The sequence below is a fragment of the Bidens hawaiensis genome, unplaced genomic scaffold, assembly GCF_021521415.1.
Source record: "Bidens hawaiensis isolate Kalapana, Puna unplaced genomic scaffold, B.hawaiensis_p1.1 tig00010809_1, whole genome shotgun sequence".
Lineage (NCBI taxonomy): Eukaryota > Viridiplantae > Streptophyta > Magnoliopsida > Asterales > Asteraceae > Bidens > Bidens hawaiensis.
In genome coordinates this window covers 471743-490669 of record NW_027491831.1, presented here as the reverse complement: position 1 = coordinate 490669, position 18927 = coordinate 471743, and the positions used below count along the sequence as shown (strand labels likewise).

At 34.3% G+C, this 18927-nt stretch overlaps 1 protein-coding gene and 1 pseudogene across 2 annotated transcripts; both read right to left on the bottom strand.

Annotated features, from left to right (window-relative positions):
• Positions 1-1443: 1443 nt before the first annotated feature.
• LOC143536454 (ADP,ATP carrier protein 1, mitochondrial pseudogene) lies at positions 1444-2414 on the bottom strand (annotated as a pseudogene).
• Positions 2415-6843: 4429 nt separating this feature from the next.
• Positions 6844-8440, bottom strand: LOC143536436 (ADP,ATP carrier protein 1, mitochondrial-like). Of its 2 annotated transcripts, XM_077030423.1 has the most exons (4): positions 8367-8440; positions 7952-8318; positions 7460-7834; positions 6844-7140 (listed from the first exon to the last, which is right to left on the bottom strand). In XM_077030423.1, exons 1-4 carry the CDS (start codon positions 8438-8440, stop codon positions 6844-6846), a joined length of 1113 nt encoding a protein of 370 aa, XP_076886538.1. The 2 variants fall into 2 exon arrangements, with proteins under 2 accessions (XP_076886538.1, XP_076886537.1); XM_077030422.1 differs by having other exon boundaries at positions 7952-8440.
• Positions 8441-18927: the final 10487 nt, after the last annotated feature.

The following is an 18927-nucleotide window of genomic DNA, read 5'->3' as shown; positions in this document are numbered from 1 at the left end:
CTTTGAAAACGGTCAAGTACAACTTCATTTTAAGCACTCCCAAGTGTTTTTTATTCAACAACTACAAATCACAATACGTTAAATATTTCGTACTTTCACACACTATAAATGTACATACCCAAGATGTGGAACGAAAGGCACATGCGCATATCCCACTCCTGGTATAAGTTGTATATTGTTAAACTTTGATTGATGGAGTGGTTAGACAATTAAGCAATATTGGCTTAATTGTTATTTTTCAAAACAATATTAAACTTGGGCTTGTAAAGTTGGGCTCAAAATGTTAGTTTTAGAGCACTTAAAAAGTTATTGACGGGGTACTTAGGTTTTTTTTACCTAATATAATAGAACTTTATAAAGAAAACTATAGATTTGAGGGGGTGCCTATATTCTGCTCAAATACTGGATCCGCCCTACACTGTCTAAATGCTTACTCGTTGTCAACATTTCAATGCTATACAATACATACAACAATGATGCTACTCAAAAGTAACTCCCTCCCAATGGTTACGAATGAATCCAACGAGCTTGGCCAACACCGTTTTAGGAAAAAAATATTGCCACAACGGTTAATTCTGTTTTATGTTGTTATATACAAAAAAACACAGAATGATCATATTTGGAGGTAAAACACTCTTGTTGAGCCTCAACACTCAACAACTGTTATTTACCAAAATCAACTCATTAGTAAAACTAAACATATTAAAACTAAAATAATACTGTATGTTATAAAGAACTCATAGTCTTTAGTCGTGCATTATTGTTAATTACCACCATTTAACCCTCACGTATCATCAATGATGAGCAACTTCAATTGATCGTAACCGGAGATCACCAGCGCACTAGCAATGGCTTGGTGTTTGAGAATTATAACACGTTCAACCTTGAACAGAGACCTAGGACCCCCATTCTTCAAGATATGAACAAATGCATCCATTGAATTCTTGTACTTAACTGCTTGACCCTATGTCATCAGCATCTTTCTTCTTATCGCTTCAATTGGATACGACACAATTTTTGCATTGCTGGTGCACCACCAAGCAACCAAAAAACTTTTAAGGAAGTTAAGCTGAAAATGCACCCAAACACAACCGACAATAATTAATAAACAATGCCATTTTTGTCACAATTTTGACCCATATTTAATTTGGTGGGATATGCATTTTGAGTTGAATTCAAAAGACGGCGTTTTAAGTTGAACTATAAGAATTGCGATAGGGGATGAAATGTGAATGCGTTAAGCCACCCAAAAATAAAAAAAAATTAAAAAAACTTCACCTACGGCTAGTTACCTGATAATCTTCTTGAGCATGATTTCCTTGACAGAATCGTAAATGCCAAAGTAACAGCTACTATAGATGATTGTACTGACACAAGAAATGTTGAATCCGCGATAAAGGCCGATAATACCATCAGTGGCGAGTGTCTTCTTGTAGACATCAATCAACCCGTTAATTGCCTTCCTCCTCCCCTTTTCTTTACAGCCTTAGCATCATCCTCCAAACGGATTCGCGCATAATCCAGTGAATACAGAAAAAGAAGAGAAGAAGCACCGGCAGCACCTCCACATGCTAAATTACCTGTCAACCATGTCCAGTCTAGGGGGTGAAAAAACCGACGATGAAACCAAAGTACTGAAACTAACCGAACTTTCATATTTTCAAAAATTTCTAGCTTTATACCTCCATTTCATATATTTATACATCCGTTTCATTTATTATAATATCTCCACTACATGCATTCAAACAGGTCATGCATTATTACCTGCAAACCATTTCAAGTTCCCATCTATATCTTTCTTAAAGTTGAAAAGTTTCTTGAAGTAATCATTGAATGCAAAACTCAAACCCTGGATTTCATAAAATCACATAATAATTATTTAAATATAAATCTAAAGTTCAAAGCCAGACACCAAGGTTATAAATGAATTTTATGTTACAAGCCTGCTTTAAGAAGTAACGAATGACATTAGCGGTGTTTCCTCGCCACAATGAAAGCAAACCTTCATCTTTGACGGTTCGAGAAAAAAAGTCACTGAATCCCATGTAAGGATGAGACAACCGACCGGCCTTGATCATCTCATCTTGGTTGCTGATCACCTTGAACACAAAACAGTCTAACGGGGCTACAACGGTTTTTGATACTGCACCAGACACTCCACCCATAAGGAAATCAATGGTGAACCCTGCTAACCCATTTTCGGCTGGGCTTTGAATACGAATTGGAGATGGTTCATGCACAAGGGGAAGTCTGGATTGTGGCGGCATTGGGTACCGGAAGGCAGCATTTGCGTAGGTATTGTTTTGTTGTCTTAAATCATGGTCACAAGCATGGAAGTGTCTCATACTAGATGCAAGGATATTCCCAACAGCTAGCTTTTGGGAAACACTTGGATGATATCCTTGTTCAATCATGCTATCCTAGCTTCACAACAAAGAATAAGAAGATAAGTAATTATACTATATCACAAATAAGAACATATAGGTTTATAAAAAAAATAAGTTAAAAGTTTGGGCTCATCTTTAGCCGATCCAAATCTTTGGGAAACACTTCGTATTCGATTCTTCCTCTCCCATTACAACTCCCTCACTTCTCAATCTCTCAAGTTCTTAGTTAGAGTTGTATAAATTTGTGACATTTGGAAATCGTATACCAAAATTGTGTACCGTTGTATTCCTACATGTTAAAATCTTAAGCAAAAGTTAACTTATACAAAAAATAGCCAAGAAACTCATAATTCGTTTTCGTCCCCAAATCGTTTGAGCCTAGCTTGCTACTTAAAGGCAAAGGAGCAGCAAAAACCAAGAACAAAACATAGTATAGGAACCGAACATCCTGTTACGTATGAACTCTTTATTAAACTCACAAAATTAACTGTAAATAAGCATTTACATGGACCTTCTATTGATACTAATCAAATACTACTAAACTTACTATGACTAATATAAATAAATAAACAAAAAACTAATAACTGAAATTAAAACAATAGATAAACCTAAGCAATAAATTAATTATATAATTAATCAAACTAACTCCCGTTATCTTTAACTTAATTAATATTATTTATCTTCATGGACTTCAAATTCAAATCAGGTTCCACGGTGTCTTTTAATTCGACCCAAATTAAGCTAACAGTCTAAAACTACAAAATAAGACGTAACCATGGATCAAATACATGCAGAAATCTTCAGATGACATACCCTTTTTAGAGAGAGAGGACGCTCCAAAATGAGAAGCAGCAGCTGTTAACAAAGTGGCAAAAAATGTGGATCACACCGTTATGGCGTTATATATAACGGGTTGTTTCACTTTTTTTGGGCTATTTGTTCATATAATAAAAACATTAAAACTAATAAACGAATAAATAATTAAATCTTTTGTATTAATTAATCTATCTATCTTCTATACTATATACCCTATTTATAGGCAAATTAAGACACTCCATTTTTAAGTAATTTACAACACTCAAAGCAAATACAACGTAAAATTATCATTGTTACATTAAAAATCAATCTCATCTGCATTTAAAATTTCTTCAAAATATTGGTCCTTAATCTTTTACTTATATATTATTTTACTAGTTTTTATCCCCCGTATTACGGGAATTGTTTTATATTATTTTTTATTTATTTTTTGAATTTATATTTTTTTATTGTATGAAAATTAATAATATATTTATGGTTTGATAATAAATTATTTCACAAATAAAAGATATGTTATAACTTGATTTAAAAGCTATATGGTTTTGATGAGACCCAAGACCTGTTTATTTCTTTTACTATAAAATTGGTTTGTAATTATAAATAATATTTATGAAAGTTAATAATATACTTATGGTTTAATAAGACCCAATACCCGTTTATTTTTTTTACTATACAATTGGTTTTTTAATTTAAACAATATGTATATCTTTTTTAAAATAAATAAGATAATAATTTTTAGTATATCCTATTTTATAGGATTTTTACATCAATAATTTTGGTGATAATAATTTTTAATTTAATGAGATGTTATAACCCGTTTAAGAAATATCTGGGTTTGGTAAGATCCATACCTATGAATTCGGTTCAAATGCATGAGAAGCCTACATTTAAAAATCAAGTAAATTTAGTAACTCCAAAAAAAATGGGAAGTGATCACATCGCAACACGTAGGATTTTTATGTTTTCGTTTATATATATTATAGATAGATTTTCACTTTTAACCCAACCACTCGCACGATTTTTATTCAGTCATAACTTTTTCATACGTTAATATTTTTTAAAATAAATGGCACCATAAAAACGAACATTATATTATCTTTAATTTGAGTATGATATTGCTATAGTATTCGAAGTAAAAAAAACAATTTATTCAAAAGTGTGTGCGGTTTGGTTTTGATGGTTTTAAATTAAACCATGAGCCAACTTTACACTTTTTTTTTGTCGTCGAAACCGAAACTAAATTGTTTAAAATTAAAACTCAACTAAGTCAAACCATTACCAACGAGTAGGTTCTGATATAGTTTGTACTTCAATAAAAAAATTGAGTTTAAAAGTTAAAATAAGAATTATTAATACCTTCACTTCAAACTAAGCACCAACTAACACATTATTAAGAGAATCATACTATGAACAAAGATAACTTTGGTCACATAAATAATAAACCTTATTAGAATAAATAGAAGACAAAATCATAACAAGAACAAAGATTATAAAAAAATGTACTGCAAATTGGGATAAATTAAAGTCGTAATAGACGAGTTTGCTTGTATTAAATAAAAATTTGTTTAACTATGTTTGGACTATTTCTAATATATATTATAAAACATATCTAATACTAATAAGTAAATAATTAACATTTCAATATGTACGGTCAGCACCGGTTTCAACCGGGAAATCAAACTGGTGAACAGTCTTACAGTTTCAAACGGAATAATGAACACCCATAAATTTGTTACTTGATCATCAAAGTATGTGTTTCCCACTACATTGTGCGGACACTCTTCTAGTATTATATAATGTATGAGATAAGGGCAAATTAAGACACATTGGTTTAAAGGATTTACAAATCAATCAACATATGGTACAACCTTTAATGCATCTAGGATAAGGGCAAACTTGTCCATTAAAATAGTTAAATATGGTTATTAAATATTAGTTACAACATTGACCCATTCATTTTGCTTAACTTTTGTAATTTTTAAAAATAGTTATAACTATGATCCTTGATCTTTCACTGATTTTTATTTTCATTTTTATCTTAACTTCCCTCATGATTTTTAAACAGTAATAACTTTTTCATGTGCTAATATTTTTTAAAAGAAATTACACCATAAAAACGAACATGTTTCTCTTTAATTTGAGTATCATATAATTATAGTTTTTTTCATTTAAAAAAAGAACCTTTTACGTAGGGGCCGTTTGCGGTCTGCTTTTGATGACTTTTAAATTAAACCGTCGGTCAAATCGTTAGTAACCGATTTTTGTCGTCGAAAACCGAAACGAACAATTGAAAATTGAAAATGAACGGCCAAAATTTAATGAAAAAAAAAATCAATGGTGAACTCAAACCAATGACCAGTTTGAACGTTTTTTAGTTTCAAATCGAATAACAAACACCCATAATGTGTTACATGATTAAAAAGGTACGTGTTTACCGTTGCATCGCGTAAGCACCCGTTTAGTATCTATAAAAGTTACAAATGTGGGTTGTGGTTATACGTACCCGCCCTTTGAGGCGGCCAACACGGGGAATTCTAATAAAATTTAAATAATATGCCAAGAAAAGAACTAAACATATTAGACTCATACAAGAAAAAAAAGTTTATATATATAAGAAAAAAAACTTTACTACATATTTCTAGAGAATTAGGAAAAATATTTGTTTAACAAAGAAAAAAAAACTCTACTAAACATGTTTAGAGTTAAATAATAGCTTTAACTATAATTAGTTAAATAAAAAAAATTAAAAATTACTAAACACTCCAGGCGGGTAACACGATGAATTCTAATAAGATTTAATTAACAAGTTAAACAAGAATTAAACCTTTAAAAAACATGAAAGAAAATTTTTTGTTTAAAAGAGAAAAAAAGTTACTAAATATTTCTAGAGTTTAAAATTTTAAAAAATATTTGTTTAAAAAAGATTAAAAAAACCTATACACTAAACATATTTAGTGTTAAAAATAGTTTTAACTATAATAAGTTAAATAAAAATAATTAAAATTGCTAAAACGACAAATATAATTTTATTAAAGTTTAAAAAAATAATAATTAGAGTTTAGGACTCGTATAATAGCTCTATTAAAGTTTAGAGGAAAAAACATAAATAAAAAAATGATAGTAAGATAACATCACTTGGCGTTACGTGAACCACTCATGAAGTAGTACTATTCACCTATGGTGTTTAATTTGGTAGTAAGTTAATTTTTTTCAAGCAATACATCCATGTCATATATATTGAATCTTTATTGCTTATTTAATTTTCTTTTTTCAAACATTACATCTATGTTGCATATATCTGACTAGAAACTTTGTTGTGTACTCTATTTTGCTTCATTTTCACCTCTTACTTAATTAAAGTTGCAGAAAAATAACATGAATTCCACACAATATATATCATAAACAAATTGATTATGACCAAAACATGCATGTCTTCATATTCCCTGACTTAAGTCTTGATCGTTCTAATTAGTTATAACCTTAACAAATACATAAAAAACAGAATTTTCATATTTGGAGGTAAAATAAACCAATCCATTATTAAAACTAAAATAATAAAAATACTATAAATAGTTTAAATTCTTTCGTCACCATAGTTCAAGAAAAAGCTCCCATGAGAGCAGTCATGCACCATTGTTAATTAGCCACCTCCTGATCCATACTTCTTGCCAAAGATGAGCACCTGCAATTTGTCATACCCGGAGAGCACACCGGCACCAGCCACAGCTCGGAGAATGTTTGCAGCTGCACCCTTGAACAGAGACTTCGGCCCCTCGTTCTTCAGGATCTGAGTGAATGCATCCATTGCACCCTTGTACTTAACTGCTTGCCCAGATGTCATCATCATTCTTCTTCTTACCGTGTCAATCGGATACGATGCAAGTCCCGCACCATTGGTGATCACCCAACCAAGTGCAAAACTGAAAAAGAAACTATCCTGTAAAAAGTGCACCCAACGAATCATTAGTCCTGTTAACCAACGGGATCAGGTAAAAATGAATATGTAAATCGTAGATTGTGTTGGGCTTGATTGATATTCATTCTATATTTATATATATTCTCACACCTAGGAGATTAGTGAAAGCAATATTCATTAAAAGTTAAAACACTTTATTTTGCAGCTTGCTGCCCGTTTGCCTGCCACATTATTGTAATCGTTTTGAATTTAATGGTAAAGTAATATAAGAAAAACAAAATTAAAACACAAACTTTTTAGACAAAAGAACATGAAAAACATAAGGATAATAGCTAGTTACCTGATATTTTCCTGTAAGAAGGACGGGCTTCAAAGAATCGTATAGGCCGAAGTACAAGCCACGATAGACGATAATACCAACACACGAAATGTTAAAACCTCGATAAAGCCCAGCGATACCATCAGTAGCTAATGTCTTCTTGTATACATCAACCAAACCATTAAACTCCCTTCCTCCTCCACCTTTCTTTGCAGCCTTAGCATCATTTGCCAAACGCGTCCTCGCATAATCAAGTGAATACACGAAGAAAAGAGAAGAAGCACCAGCAGCACCTCCAGATGCTAAATTACCCGCAAACCATTTCCAGTACCCATCTATATCTTTCTTAAAGTTGAATAGCTTTTTGAAGTAATCTTTGAATGCAAAATTCAAAGCCTGGATCGGATTTCACACAAGTCACATAATTAGTTAGTTGACCACACAATATGTATTTAAAATGAATCAAAAGTTCAAACCAGACAACATGATTAGTATAAACATTATGTTACTAGCCTGTGTTGGGAAATAACGAATAACGTTAGCAGTGTTTCCTCGCCACAATGACACAAAACCTTCATCTTTGACGGTTCGACCAAAACAATCCATAATTCCTTTGTAGGGTTCAGACAATCGACCAGCCTTGATCATCTCATCCTGATTTTGGATCAAGAGCTTAATACGTTCAATTGGGGCTGCAGCTGTTTTTGATACGGCTGCAGACACTCCACCCATAAGGAAATCGGTGACGAACCCTCCTAACCCTTTTTCGGCTGGGGCTTGAACAAAAATAGGAGATGGTTCAAGCGCAAAGGGAAGTTTGTTTTGTTGCTGAATTGGGTACTGAAAGGCTGCATTTGTGTAGTTTTTGTTCCGAAAACGGCTATAATTTAGATGTGGTTGTTGTAAACCATGGTCACAAGCATGGAACTGTGCCATGCTTGATGATATAAGACTCCCAGCTAGTTTTTGGGAAACACTTGGATGATGTGCTTGTTCAATCATGTCTACCCTACATAAATACAAAAAAATGCGTCTTAGAAATGAAAAGATGAACAAGGTGCAGTACCTACACAAAGTTACAACACAAAGATTAAGAAGATATGTTATCATTCTAAAATACATATCATAAAATATTGTTTTTGTCAAACTATAAAATATGTTCTAAATGATCAATTTGTGTGATCTTTTGTCAACTAAATGAAGCCCCTAATTTCTATTAGCATCTTTATCTTAATCACAACTCCTTCACTCTCAATCTCTCAAATTTAAAGTTGGATTTGTGTGATTTTGTGACCTTTTGAAAAACATATACCATTCTAGAGATCCTACCAATATCTTGGATGGGATTCTAGTGGTACATTTGTTTATTTGGAAATCATATACAAAAATATGCGTGTCATATAATTGTCCATATGTTAAGATCTTATGAAAAATAATGTTTTCATTAAAGGACGATGAGTTTAGAATCCGCTTTAGGCCTTAAAAAGTTTGACGGCTACCCGTTGAAGTCTCTAAGAGAAATCAAAGTTGTTAGGAAACTTAATATACACACATTAGGGTGTAAATCAAAATGGCAAACAGGCGAGATAGGTGTCTTCAGGAAAATAAGCGACAATCGCAATAATTTGCAGAGAAAACCTATGGGATCAATTATAAAACAAACAAACTATTGAAATGAGATTCATAATAAGAAATTCAGGCCGGCATGCAAGATGTAATCATGAATCAAAGAACTGCTTGAAGAAAGCTTCAAATAATATACCTTGAGAATAATTTGATAAAAGGTAATGATGAGAGAATGTAAGAGAAAGAGTGATGCGAGTTACCCTTTTTAGAGAGAGAGGATGCCACTTGAGAATGTGAGGGAAAGGCCGAGAAAAATTCAAGGAGAAGGAGAATTGAAGAATTAAGGTGTTAATTAACAAATTAAGGCGCAAAAGAATATGGCTCACCGTTAAACTCGGCTTTTGACTCACTGTTATGAGTGGCTGTTTCATTTTCTGGTATATATGTAGTTTAGTTGTTCGGGTATTTTGGGTTCTCTTCTTTAATTACCCAATGCAATGCATGAATAAATACATTTTTTATAGGAAAAATACCATAATATTAAATTCACTAAATTTGTTTCAAATGCCCGTATAATATATTTTTGGTATAGTACTACGGCTATCTTTGGCAAAAACTAGTTGACGGATGTTGGTTAGAAGATGTTGACCGGTAGTTGTAGTCTTTTTAGATATATTTAGTTGTTTGACAGAGTATCTGAAGCGTTTAACAAAACTAGTTAGGTGCATGTGCGGTGTAATGAGGTGGTCGTTCAACATGTCATCAACTATATAATCAGTGTCGGTACATGATTTACCTAATGACAATGCACACATAAGCCAAATGTAGAAGTGTAATTCGTGCAAATGCAGTACGCGTGTAACTGGTGACGAAAATCAAGAAGCAAAGCTGAAATACACAGTAATTTCAAATATATAATTTTTTAAACTAACCTGTTTTGATCCGAACCCCGTTCTGACCCGAAACTGTTCTAATCTGAAACACTGACATGACCCCTATCGACTCAAAATCGTATAGACACGAACCAAACTAAAAACCCTATTTATATCAACTCGTTCTGATCCTAATTTGGTCTTAGACATGACCCGAGCTCACCTGACTCGACTTGTTGCCGATCCTAACGAGTAATCATGTAATATGTTAATTTTTTAAAGTTAAAGAAATATAGTAATACCATACTTATATTAAAGAGTATAAAATGCTTGTTTTTATGATATAACTTTTTTGAAAAAGATATTAACGTGTTAAAAAGTTATTGTCTCTTAAAAAGTCATGGGAGGTAATTGATTCTGAATAAAAAGTAAATGTGTAAATATTACATAAGAGCTTTCTCATTCAACCATCAAATTTTTTGAGAAAGGATTTTATAATTTAAAGAGTGGTTTAGGGTGTTGTGAGTGAAGATATAAAATGCAGTGATTTTTCTATATATTTGAAAAGTTCATGTAGTACCTTATAAATTTTTTAATATTTATTGAAAGTGGTTGTGAGTTAAAGAGAGAGAAACTATACTGATAAAGGTATAAAAATATTATTTAATTAAACGGAGAAAGAAATTTAGTTTTTTTTTAACAACAAGCATTCTTATTAATATTTAACACAAACCAAACAACATCTGGATAATGGGTAAGCGAGCAACAAGCTGCGCCGCTATCCCCTTTTGGATCGCAAAGTCTATTCTACTAAATATAAATCCTTGTTTCCTCGCGCTCTGCGAGTCACTATGGACCACCTTCTGCACTCGTTCCAAGAAGCGAACTGTCTCGGGAGCTAGAGATCCAAATGTGTTGAAGGCAAATGGAATGAACACGTGCTGATTCTCCAAACACGCTGCCTCATGCTTAGCAACCTTCCTAGATTCCGCCCTTAAAACCGCCTGCCTCGGAACGAAACCGCTGTCTCTCAGCCCCACCAATGGTGACACCAACGGAACGAAATTTAGTGTAATTTTGGATTTGAAGATATACGAATGCTCTAAATTAACAAAATCTTTTTTCTTCTAATCTAAAAGTTTCAAACTCCTTCAACAAAACAAAATTTCTTATTGAGTTGGAGTTTTTTCTTAAAAGCTTAAAAGCTTCTAAACACCCTAAACGCTCCATACCAAACATACCATACATGTCAATTACTAAAAACATCCATAATGCCGAACATATGCAGCAAGCCACAACATGAGATTCAAACCTTTTCTAAAATTGTCAACCATTTTTAGAATATCAAACATCCAGCAATCTTATTAAAATTATATATATATATAATATGTATGTATATATTGATGTGAGAGAGTGAGAGAGGGGGTCCACCACATTCTTGTCTGTTTCATAGCCTGCAACCCTAAACCCACCCACAAAGGATCTCCGCAACGCCCTCGTTTGACACATCCTCATTTGTCCCATGCCACATCAACAAACGATCATCCACAAGCTCCACGATCATGTTGATGCTCTAACTCACTCGTTATATATTTGAAGGCTAGGCATGTATATGTTTTTGAGAAAATTAGCATTTGCCTCCCTAGAATATATCATCACGAGATGGATTAACCAACTGAAAAAGAATTTGCGCATGTTGTACCGCTGTTTAATTTGCCTCCCTAGAATATTACCATCGAGTATTTTAAGCTTAATTATATATTTAACTTAAAAGTTAATTTATATTTAAAAAAAAATATTACCTTTGAAATAATAAAAAGCTTAAATTAAGTGATGTTGGCCGCACTTGTGCAGCAAAATGCCATTCTTCTCTATGAGCAAATGGTCACGCGTGTAGGGGTCCCAACACCGCCATCTTGGCGTGTGGGCGCCACCTCAGTGACGGGCGCCCCAAGGGCTACACTTTGGAAGTTTTTCACACAAACAAGAAAAGAAATCTTATGATTTCTAAACTTAAATAAGGGAAGGGTTATATCATAAAAGGTTTGCATCATATATATGCATACAAACTTACATCGTATGCTTAATAAACATGCAACCAAACTCTGGAACATGCATCATACACAAATGTATAAAGAGCAAATCTACAATGCTGGCTTTGAACCGTCACTTCGTAAGAAAATAATTTATTATAAAAAGTGTTTTTAAATCTTGTTTTTAATTATCATTAAAAGATGAAAGAATATAAAATCTGAATAATTTTTTTTGGCTGTATTACACAGAATGCTCAATTACAAGAAAGAAAAAGAGGAGTCTTATATTTCTAAACATGGAAAGAAGAATATATTACGTGCACAATATATGCATTAATATATGGCTTAAAATAAATCATCTCCATTACTCCCTCTCAAGTTGGAGTGTGTAGATTTCGAACCCCCAATTTGTCAAGTAAGGTACGAAGTGCTTGTAACCCAAGAGGTTTGGTAAATAGGTCTACGATCTGCAGTTTATTGATGATATGAAATGGCTTAATTTTTCTTGATTCAATTTGTTGAACAAAGTAACAATCCATTTCGACATGTTTAGTTCGTTCATGGAAAACAAGATTGTTGGCAATGTGTATGGCTGATCGATTGTCAAAGAGAGGAGTGGCATCGTGGTGTTCAACTTCAAGCTCCTTTAGAAGCCACCGAACCCAAATAATTTCACTAACAGTGAGAGTCATGGCTCGGTATTCAGCTTCTGCTGATGATCGAGAGACTACGGTTTGATTTTTAGATTTCCAAGAGATCGGTCCACCTCCAAAGAGTAATAGATAACCCGTCCTTGATCTTCTGGTATATGGGCAACCTAACCAGTCTGAGTCAGAGTAGGCAGCGAGAGTCATTCCACCTTCTTTAGGAAGCAAAATCCCTTGACCTAGTGTTGTTTTTAAATATCTAAGAACCCGAGTTGCCGCATCCATATGATACTGCCTAGGATCAGTGGCTCAAAATACTAACCAAATAAGCGATATCTGGCCTCGTTGTCTAAAGGTAAAGAAGACACCCAACTAACTGACAATACATATTGGCATCTACCTCCGGTTCCTTTTCTGTTTTGTCTAGTTTGAGGTTTTGTTCCATTGGAAACATACTTGGTCGACAATCTTGCATCCCACAGTCTTTTAGTATGTCCAAAGGGTACTTCCTTTGACTAAGGACCAAACCTTCTAATGTACGGGCCACCTCAATACCCAAACAATATTTTAGCCCCCCAAGATCTTTAATGCTGAACCACTTGTGAAGATAGGTTTTTGTTTCTTGTATCATTGAATTATTATTCCCAACAACGATGACATCATCAACGTATATGAGCGCAGCGACAAAAACATCACCTTTTTTTGTATAAAAAAGAGAATGATCGGCATGATATTCCTTGAAACCAAGAGATAATAAGGCTTCGGTAAATTTTTGATATCAACTTCGAGATGCCTGTTTCAGGCCATATAAGGATTTTCTCAGTCTGCATACCTTTTTGCTCCACTCTCAAAGCCTTGAGGAACTTTCATTTAGATCTCCTCGTCTAAATCCCCATGCAAAAAGGCGTTGTTAACATCTAATAGGTGAATAATCCAATTCTTTTTAACCGCCATAGCCAACAAGGTTCGGATAGTGACCAATTTGGTAACAGGGGCAAACGTGTCATGAAAGTCAACTCCTTCCATCTGAGTGAAACCCTTTGCCACAAGTCTTGCCTTGTACCTTTCGATTTCACCGTTCAGTTTATATTTTATCTTATAGACCTACTTGGAGTCTATTGCTCTTTTCCCCTTTGGTAGTTCTTCAAGAGTCCATGTTCCGTTTTCTTCAAATGCCTTTATTTCTCGTTTCATTGCCTCTCTCCATTTCTCATTATGTGCTGCCTGTTTAAAATGTACTAGCTCATCATTCGAGGTGACAGCGACTAAAAAGGCTTTGTGAGTATTGGAGAATTTTTCATAAGAAATAAAGTTAGCTAAGGGATATAAATTTGAGGGTTTTTGACTTGTAGTAGGCAGTGCATGGTCTATAGATGGTGGCGGCTTAACAATGTAATCATTGAGGCGTTGTGGTCTGGAACAAATTCTCTTTTTTTGACTGATTCTTCATTTTTAGTTTGTGGTTAATTGTTCAAAGGAGGTTCGTTGATGGGATTGTTTTCTTGTTGGCATGTGACCCACTAGCAGAATTTGGTTATTGGTCCAGAACCATGGTGGTCTGAGCTGGGCTAGTTTCATGTTCGGTTGGAGCTGTCTCTTCGTCTTGAACCATAGGTGTCTGAATTGGGCTAGATTCATTTTCATCTTCTGGTCCATTTAAGGAGATTTCTTCATATTGGGCTTGAAGCTCAATATTTGAGTCTAGTTCATTATTAGTACTAATGTAATAAACATTCACTGTTGAGTTTCTTTGATCATTTTGTAATACATCATCATACCTAGCATACTACCAACTAGGGAATTCAAATATATTTTTATCCTCCTCATCACTAGAAGTGTCAACGGTGGCATAGGGAAAAACATTTTCAACAAATCTTACATCTCTTGACACGATTATCTTGTTGCGTTTTGGGTCATATATTTTGTACCCTTTTGTTCCTGGTGGGTAACCCAAAAATATGTCGGGGCTCCGCCTTTCTTCAAATTTATCCCCTCCCGTTTCATTGTTATGGTAATAGGCAAGGCATCCGAAAACTTTCAGGCCTTTATAATTTGGTTTTGTGTCATAAATTATCTCGTATGGTGTTTTATCTCCTATGACATCGGATGGAAGAAGGTTTATAATATGCGCGGTGGTGGTTATGCATTCTCCCCATAACCTAATAGTCAATTTAGCTTCAAATCTGAGTGCCCGAGCGGTCTCAAGGAGATGCCGATGTTTTCGCTCAACCACGCCGTTTTGTTGCGGGGTAAGTGGACAAGTAGTTTCAAGAAAAATTCCATGTTCGGTGTAGAAATTGAGCATTCGGTTTGAGGTAAACTCACCTCCATTACAGATCGAATCCTTTTTAACATTTTTGTTAAATTGGTTCGCAATTATTTTGTAAAAATATATTAAACAATCACAAGCTTCCCATTTGTGTTTCAAAAGGAACACCATACCGACGACTAAAATCATCAACGATTGTTAAAAAATAGTTGGCACGTGTGAGAGTAGGGATCCTATACTTCCCCCAAATGTCGCAATGCAAAAGTTCAAAAGGTTCCTTAGTTTTTATAGCACTAATTGGAAAACGTAGCCTGGAAAATTTTGCTCTATTGCATGAATCACAAAACATACCGTTTTTCAAGCCATCACTCTTAACAAAATCTATAGAGGAGAGTTTTCCATGCGAAGCATGACCAAGTCGTTTATACTTCAAGTTACTCGTAGCTGCCATAGCTGTCCTTTTGCCTCCCATCATATCCATCCGATATAATCCTTCCCGACATTGACCTGTTCCAATTATCTTCCTCAAGTTTAGGTCTTGCATGACACAAAAACCCGGGAAAAAAGTTACAGCACATTGGAGGTCCATAGATAGTCTCAAGGTTGCAAAAGTCGCTAGGCGCTTCCAGGGCGTTTGACTAGGGAGTTACGAGTACTCGGTCTAGGCGGGGTGTTCCTAGGGAGTACTCGGACATGGTTTATAAAGAAATTCAATTTTTGAAGATTATATATATGTCAAATATGAAAAGTTTACTAAATATTCTACAAAATACAAATGAAAATACAAAAACGATCAATAACACGTACATAATAGTTCAAGAACATGTCTCAGTTGATGAAATATGTATCTCAATCATACTTAGATAAGAGGTTTGCTAGTTTAGAACTTCGAATTGGATGATAACAATGGTGGTTGCGAGTTTAAAACAGAAATTAGGTTACGTCTTAGCGTGAAAATGAAAAAAAGCACTGGTAGGCTCTTGGAGAAATTGAGTTTTTTTTAATAAAACTCAAAATTTTATTAAGACCAAGTTGGAACGCCTAGCCCGAGTACAACCGCCTAGGTCCGAGTTGGCCCGCCTAGGACCGAGTTGGACCGCCTAGGGCCGATTCCAAGTCTTTTGACCTTAGAGAAGAAAAGCGGTGCAGTGAAGTGCCGAGGAGCGCCTAGGCGCCGAGTACTCGGCCGCCTAGGCCGAGTTTTACAACACTGGATAGTCTACCAACCGATAAAAGGTCACACGAGAAATCTGGGACGTATAAGACATTTTTAATTGTTTTCCCACAAGGTAGGGTACAAGAACCTCTTCCCTTTACAGGTACAGAGTCACCTTTTGGTATCGTTACAGGTAGTTCATGTGAACCTTTAACATCATCAGTAAACAAATCAGCCCTGTGGGATATGTGTTCGGTACAACCCGAATCTATAAGCCACTCAGGACCTTTATCGAATCTACCTGACATGTTTGCTGTAGGAAGGACACCTTTCTTTTCTTCCTGTGCATCCTTCTTTTCTTCCTGCACTTGGGATCCCTTCTCTGCAAATAAGTGTAAGAACTGTTTGATATTCTTCGTTGTTCAGTCCCGCTACAAGACTTTATTCGCCTTCAACGCCGGCTGTTGTCGTCTTTCCTTCTGTGTTTTTACCGTCTCCGACCATGGTGCCAGACCAGTGAGTTGGCTATTTAGGGTTTTTGGTTTGTTCGGTTCGAGCGATGATCCCGCTTTGATACCATATAAAAACTGAATAATTTCTTTTTGGTTGTATTACACAGAATGCTCAATTACAAGAAAGATAAATAGGAGTTTTATATTTCTAAACATGGAAAGAAAAATATATTACGTGCACAATATATGCAGTAATATATGGCTTAAAATAAATCATCTCCATTAAAGAAAACATGCATGTCCATCAACATTCAATATAACCCATGAGCCTAAACACCAAATCCCTCATTTGAATCAATTCCTTTCCTTTTGAAGTCTTTCAGAATCCGGTACAAATTGAATATGCTACTTTTCTTGTGACTCTTCGCCGTAAAATTACATGGGGCGGTACTATTCTTTCACACTCATAATCATCTTCAAATAAATCAGACTCTACATATCCGGCACAAGAATTATATTTTGGAATACTGATAGGAGTCGAATGCTTTTTCGTTTCTTCTTACTTTTGGTCTTTAAGTTGTAATGTCGCCATTTGGTGTGGTTTTCTTGTGTGTTTTGCGCTTCAAACTGCACAAAAGTAACTTCTGATTCGTCAAATTCTTCGCCCATCATGGTGTTTCTGAAGAAGAAATGATGGCAAAGGAATGGAATTTGTAGACTTTTGAAAATTGAGGAATGTGATTGATGTGTGAAAGCAACGAAATTGAATCGTAGAAGGCACAACATCATATAGACATTATGTGTGAAATCATGTGCAAGATTACTGTTGTGTTTTCTTATACTCATAAAAGTCTATTGCTTTTAATAATAAACAACTTTTATGCCAAACACTTTCTCAAAGCATTCATGCATGGAATTGATTGTATCACTTAATTATAGATTGTTTTCCTTCACTACTACAAACACATAATAATCCGATTTTGCGAAAAAGAAGTAAAAACTACTAATATATCGTATGTGCACCAAAAAAAGGACTAGGACCCCGGTTTGGAAAAATGAGTTACCTACCTACATAATCTTTTCATGTGAAAGAGCGATTCACGGGATCAAGGAAATCATGAATATCATTTCCTTTAACAAATAATGGTTTTAATTGGGTTATTATTAATAAAGGGTTTTAAAAGACTTCCTATAAGAGTCAACTTGCTGAATAAGGGTATAGACATTCCGAGTTGTTTATGTCTTGTCTGTAATGATCGTGAGGAGTCTATTGACCTTGTTTTCGGTATGTGCTCGGTGGCTAATCGGATTTGGGGTCTTATTGCTTCTTGGCTTGGCCTTCCGCTGTCTTCCTTTTAGTCCCAGTTGAGCTGATGTCTTGGTGGGACACGTTGAGAGTTCAAACTCATAAGAAAGATTTGATCGGGATGATTATTTTTGTCACTTGGTGGATCATTTGGAGATTCAGAAAGGACTTGGTATTTGAAAAGACTCGTCTTAACAAAGAAACACTATTTGATGAAATTTTACATTTCTCGTTCTTGTGGTATAGTAGTAAAAATTGTAAAGGTAATATTTCTAGAATCGAGTGGCTTAAGAACCCTTTTTGTATTTCTAATGTTATGTGTTTTTGTTCTAGCTACTTGCTAGGATTGTTTTTTCTAAAAATAGCAACTTTCCAAAAAAAAGTAGTCGATTACACTAATACCAAATTTGTTTTCTATTTTATCTTATAGATGCCTTCCTCTAATTCCAAAATTTCTACGAAATCCATTCTTGATGTTGAACTCAATGACACAAACTTTAGAGATTGGTATATGAACCATAAACAAGGAAAAATTCCACATTCTTAAAGTTTTCAATGCCAAAAAGACCGCCCGATCAGTGCTAATGAAAAGTTCCACAGTTAGTAGCATGATGCCAGCCCGGGGCTTTCCTCTTTGATTTAGGGGCTTCATCTCTAAGGCCATAGGGTATACTCTAACCCCTACATGAGTTAACATGACATGACATTTTAAAGATGGATTAAACCACTCCCTACTTGTGTTAAGTGTATTAAAATGACCCATGAATTATGCTTCTAACAGGTTAAAAGGACAATATGTATTAAATATGTATTAATTACTAATTGATTTGTTATTATTTATTTTGGTAATTAAACTAAATGCTTGATTTTAAATTAAATATTAATAGGAGAGAGATGGAGTTAAATGAGTTAAACCATTTCCTTTGGATGACATGGAGTGAAAGAGAAAAAATGAGTGATATGGAGCTTATATGGAATTAAAATGGATTAAAGTATACCTCATGGCCTAAGAATCTTTATGGTTCCATGGTGCTTGAAATCATAAAAATCTTTATCTAGCATGCACCTCATACTCCTTAACATGTATCAATGTTTATAATATTTCGATCTCATTTATTTTATTGTTCACGTAAATCCCAATTACATGAAATAGCTTGATTATACTAAAATCACAAACAGAGAATAAGG